We start from the raw sequence: 9,012 nt of genomic DNA on the forward strand, positions 1-9,012 counted from the left end.
CGCGGGCTTAGTGCGTCTCTGAAACCATCCCAAAAAAATACCTATCACCAGTATTTGTTATGTGGAAAGTTTTAAGGTTAACCTTTTTTTTTGTAAATAAATTTTGTATTAATGTACCATTCATTTCAATGCTTCCATAGTTGTAGCGAAAAATAAATCACAATTATATGTAACAATTTTATTGATTTATTTTCAAACAGAAACTATAAACTAAATCGAAATACAATATCATCACCAAAGAAAACATTATTATATGAGTATGTCACAGTTTTTCGATTAACAACAATAAACTAAATCGATAGAAACAAAATAATAATAATAATTATTATTATAATATGTTTTTCGAATCAAAACTAAATCGATACAACAATGTTACAAAAATAAAGTAAAATTAATAAAATTATGTAATTTTCCTTGTAATTTAATGTCGAATATAAACAAAATCGATATAAACTTGTGTGTCACAAAAATAAATTATATCTAATTTGTAACTTTTTTTATATTCAAATAAAAACTACAAACTAAATCAAAATTAACATAATACATATAATCATAAACTATATTAGTGTGTCTTACGTTTTCTTTCCAATAAAAAGGTTAAACTAAAATCGAAATAAACGTATCATGACAAAAATAAACCACAAATTAAAGTATATAACTAATATGCCGATTTATTATCAAATATAAACTATAAATTTTATCGAAAAAAATTACAATAATAAAAAATTCACTTCAATCTAAATACACTCACGAGGCCGAAAGGGTACAGTACCAGGCCGTATACAATTACACTTCAGAAAAAAACGATCAGCAGATTTCGGCTTTGTTGAGAGTCTCTATCTCAGAACCTATTATAGTAGGTATATTATATGTTATTGTTCTAAGGTCTACATCAATCATACCTGTGTCATTTTATAACAATCCTCTGACGGAAACCGCGGTACACAAATCCGAAGGTATGTACTCGATTGTGGACGGTAATCTTTTTGTGAAGCTTAACGTATTATATTTACAGCCTGATATTATTTCCAAACGAAAGAAATAATTATTTTTATTTGTGATAGGAATCACCGAATCCCAAAATATTTCCAAAAAATGACTGTAGGAAATAGAAGCAGTCAAATTTGCCTCTAATTGTACGCCATGTACAAAAGTATGAGTGTATTCATAATTAGCTAAAAAAATATTTATTCTAAGGAAAAATATTCATTGAAAAAAATATAAATATTCAAGTTAAAAACGATGACCGTTTCGCAAGATTTACTTTATGTCACAGAGTATAGCGACTCCCCTGAGAATCCAGTGATCCGGGTTTTTGATGGTGGGCAGCCAAAGCGGTGTAATGAAGGTCAAGCCGGTGCGACAGGGCTTTTTGTACACTGGACACTAAATGAGAAAAGTGCAACCTTTAATGTTCAAGGTGTAATAAAAAGAAACGACCACATTTCAGGTAGTAATTGTATTTATGACAAGGAACAACAAGCAAAAAAAATTAGGCACATAGGTACTTTAAATTCTCTAAAACAACAGTTGGTTCACTATACTCTCCAATTGAATGCGAAATTTGTACATTGTACCATGTGTTTAAGCAAATTGGCTTTTATTACACTCACACATACACACCACGCCTTTTTCCCATCAGGGTAGGTCTGCCGACAGTGCTTTCATAGTCGCTCATTGGCGTATCTTTTATTAGGATTATTATTGTCAAATTAAAAATGGTACCTGTATAATAATCTACATAAAATCCATTCATAATAGCTTCATTATATTAATTTGTAAATTACCTCTGCTTGTAATCACAAAAACTAATTTACCTTTTCACAGGGTTGAACTACAGTTACTACGAGTTGAATCCACAAAAATAAAATAAATCATTTTAAAATAGAGATACCTGGTATAGTTTAGGATCCTTAGGCGCGGTGGAATTGATAGCATACACGTGTACCACGGGCAGCGCTGTGTACAGTACTTTGAGGGTGGACTCACAGAGTCGCAGATTACGCCGATCCCACCCCGCGCCATCTAGGAACATACCGTGAACAAATACTCCTTCCTGCAATAGGCACAAACAAATATTGATTCAGACATAGCGTTGGCCAGAAATACGTTATTCTAACTAAACGTAATTAACATAATACATATTTTTATTTTATTATAATAATTTATTTAAAAATAAATATAAAATGAAATTTGCATAGCTTATGTTAATGAGGTTAATGCAAGTAACTATTCCATCTCTCAACACCTCTTCTAAAGGACATGACCACACTCGTTCACCACACAAGTTTAGTGTCATTGTGATTATTTGCTATGTATGCTACGTTAGGCGTCATTGCATCTCCATAGAATTCATGGAATGAAAGCTCAGACACTTTTATATACCTTCTGCAGTGTACTGTAGCGACAATTTTTTTTTATGCAATTTTAGTAGCAGTAGAGCTTCCTGTGAAAGAGTTCGTCCAGGGCAGCACTGCCACCTTACTGTGTTCTGATTTTGAACGGTAAGGGTGCTGGTGAAATTACAGGCACATGGGACTTGTCAACTTATGTCTCAGGGCGACAGTCGCAGTGGTCGCAGTGTCCCTCAGATTTTTGCAATTTAAAACTCTGAGTGGCACTGTAACTGTTATGGACAACAGTGTAGCTTACCATCAGGCGCACGACTTGTTCGTCCCGTCACTTGATGTTATAAAAAAAGCGACGGGACGAGCAAGTCGGGCAGCAAATGGTAAGGGACACGCCTGTCTATGATAGTAGCAGCACTCAAAGCTATCGTAAAGATCTGAGGGGCATTAATAAAAAAAGAAGCATAAGTTGACAAGTTCCGTGTGCCTGTAATTTCACCAGTACGCTTACTCTTCAAAACCAGAACGCAGTAAAGCGACCCCAAAACCAACACTTGCCCCTTGACGAAAAACGAAGAGTCGTGATCGATGGTTAACGGAACATATTATTCAAGATTTATACCAGGAAGTGTTCTGATAAAATATTTTTGCTGATGTGTTTGACTATATTTAATTATGATATTACATAATAGTATAGAGTTTTTCAATAGCACTTTTCGCACAGTCTTCCCAGTGCGTACATACAAATTGTAGAATGCTTTGCCTTTCAAGGTTTTCCCTGTGCGCGCGCTACAATATGGTGTCCTTCAAAAGTCATTCATGTTTGGAACACTCTGGTACACAACGAAAGCGTCACTGTTGCTACAGATGTCCACATAATAAGGACAGTGCTTATTTACCATCAGGTTGCCCGTCTATTATATTTACCCTTCTTTCTTAAAAATGTAACCAGTTCATAGAATCTAGGGAAACCCTGTATCATGGGTGCCATGGACACACACACAGACAACCATAAATTACACCCAAACTCACGAGCACGCACGGACGCAGTTTGTAGGTATTATAAAAATATTAACCGGTGGTGGGACTTTAATTTCCTCCAGACTGTACTTGGTAGCGTCATTGTGCAAAGACACCATGTCCAAGGCCCATCCTTTATGAGCTCGAGTCACTTCCTGTCGCATAGCCGTCAGGAAACCTGGAAAGAAATTAAAAAGTCAATTGAAAACACGGTAAGTATCCTGTGTCGCATTTCGCCAAACCATACTCCATAACCACTTTTTGGGTACCGTAAAATATGCCGTACGTCTCACTGACCGTATAGATATTGACACTGTAGGCGTGCTTTATTTCTGAAGATCCCTACTCAAAACCAATAATATATTATTTTTTTTAAACATTGAAGTACCTTGAGGATTGAAGAAGCCAGTCATCCAGAACGAGTTGGGTCGCATGGTGAATATCCAGAAATTGAACTGAATATGCCTCTCGAGTAACTCGGTAAACCAGAATCCAAGGGTAGATGAAGACCATGACGATTTTAGCCACAACAATGGCACTCGGGCGTCGTAGATGCAGTCCAAAGAATCTCGAAGGGCCTAAACCAAACAGTACAATCACAATGAAGATTAACACTTGGTAGTGCATGGGGGGCACAAACGAGCATACCCGCACGACGTACCATTCCTATCCTGTACGTCTGGCGCACCCTGGGCAACGATCGGCGATTCTCTAATTTAAAATCAAATTCTTTCACCGCGATGGTAAGCATTACAGTTACTTTGATACGATAAGAAGAAGGTCTAGTGAAGATTCATCTTGCGACCAAAGAATTGTCCTGTATACTCTGTCTAGTCATATTTTTGTACGCTGGTTAACCCATATTTATAAACTATATGCATGGTATATGCTTGTATAGCACAGTAATTGACTTTGCTAAGCAGAAAGGAGAACTGACAGCAAATAGGATTTCAGTTTGACGTATTCTATCTGCTTAGTGTAAAGGATGCCATACTATAATCTCCTTTGAATGGACCAAAGAGGAGGAAGTTAGAAACAACTTATGCTACCGGCTGTACAGCTTATTTTTAACCGACTTCAAAAAAGGAGGAGTTATACGTTCGGCTCTGCATGTTTTATATATGTTTTCAGATATCTCTGTCAATTGTGGACCGATTTTGAAAATTCTTTTTTTTGTTTGAAAGGTATAATCTCGAGGTGGTCCCTGGTACTGTTCCGGGTTCGTTTCGGTTTTCTACTAACTACTAATTGTTTTCCGCAAACAAAAGTCGACTTTTCACTTGACACAATACATGTAATCAACAAATCACCGTCACCATGACAACCAGAAAAAAAAATACAAAAGAATGTACAAAAGAATCCGTAACAATTGTGACCAAAAGGTCAGAATCTGATTCAATGAAAAAGTAGCAAAAATTGTGTTAAACATCCAAAACTATGATCTTTTCATATTTTTTTACTTTAACAGTTTCAGAATCATTGTTTAGACCATTTTTGGTAAAACAATTTTACAGTCGTAACACAAATAATATAAAGTTACTAACTTCGTTCATAATAATGGTACCATCAATAGCTAGAAGTAAATCTTTCAAGGTCACACGCACTAGAGAAATAACTTTTTGCATGCGATCAAGTTCTTGTCTTAAGAAAATCACCATTGGATGGAATTGACCGTAAAATTTCAGTCTGAAAATGAACAAGCAAGAAGTTTGAAATATTTTTAAAATCGTACTTATTGCTAAAAAGATTTCTATATTATAAAATAATGAGTTAAAAATATCCGTCTTAATAGTTTCATATTTAATGCTAATCCAGAACTTTGAGACGACATCCATGTCTCCAAATTCTTGACTAGATTTAAAAAAAACATAAAATTTCATTACAATAATATTTGTGAATAGAACAAAGTATATAATAGACAAATAGGAAAGCTGTCCACCTACAGTGGCGTCACACACGATTGTATAACTTGAAAAACTAGTCATCGATTCTGGTAAATATAATAATGTTTACCCACTTCAAGTTACTATAAGTTTTATATGATTAAGTATCAAACAGCACCCTTTGTAAAAGTAACCCTACTTACCTACGGTTTGAATAATATTAGGTATCATTTAAATTTGTGACTTAAAAAACGAGACGTCACCTCTCCTTGACCTCCACAGGGTCAAAATTGGGCGGTAATTTGTCAAGCATTTCCTTTGACTGTCTGTACACAGAAGCCTCTCTAGATTCGCCTCCGCCTCCACCGGATTCCTTCGGTTGAATCGAAAGAATCGTATCCAACAAATCTTGGGTTTTATTGCGCTGGTATCTAGTGCATTGATTGAAATACATCTGTCAGTATAGGTATAGTGTGTTTCAAAAGGACAAATAGTATTATTAGGATGAGCCTGTTACTATTTGATGGCTTATTATAGGTAGCTACTTATTATGAACAACTTTTGAAAACCGAGTAATACATTCGAAGTATGTGAAATCGTCGGAATAAAGCGTCTCTTTTTCATAATCCATTATTGCAGGAAGACGTTGGCTGGTAGATAATTAAGAACTCCACTTCTTTGATAAAGCTTGTTCACTTTGAAACAGAACTTTGTTACTGACGAAAGACCAAATGATGGACAACTTGGGACCACGATACGTGGACAAGCAAGTCAGTCGCTGGATTAATAAAAGTGATGTCGCATGATGAGCTGCGTCGACATTGCAACGCCTGAGCGATGACGCTGCGTTGCAATATAATTATATAAATCAGAACGACATGACACGTCGGCGTTGCGTGATCGGAATACGTGCACATTGGATAAGGGGTCAGGAGACGAAGCGGGGAGTGGAGCTGCGGTGCGAACTTTTGCAACGTAACGCCAGCGTTACTTTGCGATACCGCAGCGCTCGTGCGGCACTCGCTGCGTTAAAATCATAATGTTGCGACGGCAACGTAACACCGACGCAACGCCCGTGTGGCATAACTCTAAACAACAATTAATGAACCTTTACCGAAAGGCCGGTAGTTTTGAAAGCACGCTTCATACAAACGTAACTTGATCATTTTTCAAGACATATTATTTTAACCACAAATATTTGCGTTGCGTTTGCGTTATGGATGAGTCTAAGAAGTTACAACGGTATTTTTCGTTCACTGGGCGTTTTAGGTTTTTGAGCTTAATATATTATTAAACAAACTTACGTGATATCAGCATTAGTGTGCAGTCCATAAGCTTGTGGAGGGTCGGTGGTCTTCATTTTGTCGATTTCCTCAATATACTCGGGTATATTCTTAAACTTCATAATGCCATAACCCTTATAGAACTGGAAGTTATCCGTAAACAACTGGTCTGTGAGCCACACACGAGTGAAACAGACAAGTAAACGAGTATCATAATCATCGGTTACTCTCCCGCCGTATTGAACAGCTGACACCATGTAACTGAGCAAATGAATAGTTAGTATTATTACCACCTTAGTGCGCGTTCCCATTATGTCGTGACGACAGATAGTTGTGCAGTTTCATACATGCAACAACACGATGAATTGTCATTCACGATCTTTTGACGTAACGATTTCGTGACAATGGGAAGAGCTACAAAGACAGTCGTCAGACGATAAATAAAACGTGGCGATAAAAATGTGACAACAGATAATCGCAGTTTCAAACAATTCTGTTGCGCAAACGACAAGACGGTTGCCGTGAACCGATAAATTATCGTCACAACGTCCACGACGACATAGTCACGACAGATAGTCGTGATATGAGAACAGGCTTGACGCGACAGTCGTCCAACGATAAATAAAACGTTACGACATAATGGGAACGCGCCCTTATGGTGGATAGCTACCGTACCGCTGCTTATAAACCTCAACATCGTAAAAGTGTTGCTGAAAGTAGGAGATGTGATCAGAGAGTCTTTACTTATGCATTCGTCACTACACACACATGATTAAGTTTACATAAAAAGGCAATTCATCGTGAATATAGCATTGAACCGAAACTGCGGCGCCATGTATCTAACCTTAAATAGAGCTTTACAATACGACAAACACCAAGGGATTCTACAGGTAAAAGTTGTATAACTTTTAGCAAACAGTAATGTACGTGACGACACTTGAACGCAATACCTTCTGCCGTTATCTGTATTTATTAGTTCATGACGTGTTTATTTCTATTTGTTTCCCTTAAACATATTAATTATAACGAAAAAAACATACCGCACTGTAGTCCAGCTAATACCCTGTCCAGGCTCTAAATATTCCAAATGGTTTTGTACGAACATGCAAGACGCTAGCCAGTCGGCTGAATTAAATTCATACGGGATATTCCACCCGAGCGGACCGAACTTGCGTCTCTCTTGCACAACGGTATGTAGGAAGGAGATTGTAAATATCAGAGGTAGGTAAAATGGACTATCGCTGTAATCTAGGAAGTCCTGACTCATGGAGTCGTACGTCCTCATTAAACCGGCCTTAATTCCTGTAAATAAGATACACATCATGTATATTAAGAAGGGGTAGCGCCTGTCTATAACAATAGTGGATGCATTTATTTAGCTTACCCGAAGGAGGCTCACAAGTGTATTTAATGGACATCTGCAACAAGGTTATGGGAAACTTAGGATGAACTTCTGTAGTGATCCACAATCTGTAACAAAATCATTGATTAAAAGATAACACACAATCTTGAGTTAGGAAAGATCTGAAATAATATCTCGTCCTTTGTAGGACGAGACATTTGTTTCGGATCTTTGGAGGAGGTGAAATAACATTATAAAAATACGCATAGCTGAAATTAGTAAACAAACAGAAATATTAGCATTACGGCGTTCCAGTTTGGAAGGGTAAGGGTACTGATGAAATTACGGGCACATGGGACTTGTCAACTTATACTTAACTTGTCTCAGGGTGACGGGCGCAGTGGCAGTGTCACTAAGCTCCTTGCGATTTAAAGCTCTGAGTGGCACTGCAACTATTACGGATAGGCGTGTCGCTTACCACCAGGTGCACGACTTGTTCGCCCCGTCACTAGGTATATTTAAAAAAATCCAAATACTTTTTTTAAAGACCGGATAGTTTACTTTTTTCATTTTAAGTTAATTTGAAATACCAAAATTGATCAAGAGTCTTTCGAGACCTTCATCATTTATTTGTTTTAATTTCCCACTATAATACGTGGAGCACACATAAATAAGAAAAAAATACTATAAATGCTCAGAAATGAATTTATTGTTTCTCTAAATATTCTCCGTTAGCGTTAATGCACTTTTTCATACAAATGTACCAATTTTGAAAACATTTATGCCACTCCTCCGTGACAATCTCTGAAACATATTTTTATACTCTTCGACAGCCACTTAAAAATCGCTGACCGCGTAACTGGTTCTTAATTTTTGAAAATACATAAAAGTCACAAGGTGCCAGGACGGAACTGTATGCGGGATGGCTTATAAAGTCAACATTGTTCACTTTTAAAAATTCATTTGTCTGTATGGCCGCAACATGATACGACGTTTATGATTACTTTTACGGAGAAACAAATGGTTGTGTACCAATCGCTATTCACGGTACAACTATTCTCCAAAGCAACAGTAGCCACGTGTCCAGTTTTATTAAAAAAAGAAGCAATCATCCGCTTAGAGGCACTTTGCACGCG

General features: G+C 37.0%; 1 protein-coding gene across 1 annotated transcript in view; it reads right to left on the reverse strand.

The window, feature by feature from the left end:
- Window positions 1-463: 463 nt before the first annotated feature.
- The window catches only part of LOC113230433 (dynein heavy chain 8, axonemal), a 73,812-nt gene continuing 65,263 nt past the window's right edge, over window positions 464-9,012 (reverse strand). Inside the window, exons 61-69 of the mRNA XM_026464365.1 lie at window positions 7,919-8,004; window positions 7,575-7,836; window positions 6,556-6,795; window positions 5,515-5,682; window positions 4,913-5,054; window positions 3,757-3,946; window positions 3,425-3,546; window positions 1,895-2,056; window positions 464-1,386 (exon numbers count right to left, since the gene is read on the reverse strand). Of these exons, the coding sequence (XP_026320150.1) occupies window positions 1,261-1,386; window positions 1,895-2,056; window positions 3,425-3,546; window positions 3,757-3,946; window positions 4,913-5,054; window positions 5,515-5,682; window positions 6,556-6,795; window positions 7,575-7,836; window positions 7,919-8,004 (1,498 nt within the window). The 3' untranslated portion in view covers window positions 464-1,260. The remainder of the gene's footprint in view (window positions 1,387-1,894; window positions 2,057-3,424; window positions 3,547-3,756; window positions 3,947-4,912; window positions 5,055-5,514; window positions 5,683-6,555; window positions 6,796-7,574; window positions 7,837-7,918; window positions 8,005-9,012) is intronic.

Source organism: Hyposmocoma kahamanoa, unplaced genomic scaffold (assembly GCF_003589595.1).
Source record: "Hyposmocoma kahamanoa isolate Upper Pololo Valley unplaced genomic scaffold, ASM358959v1 63, whole genome shotgun sequence".
Taxonomy (NCBI): Eukaryota; Metazoa; Arthropoda; class Insecta; order Lepidoptera; family Cosmopterigidae; genus Hyposmocoma; species Hyposmocoma kahamanoa.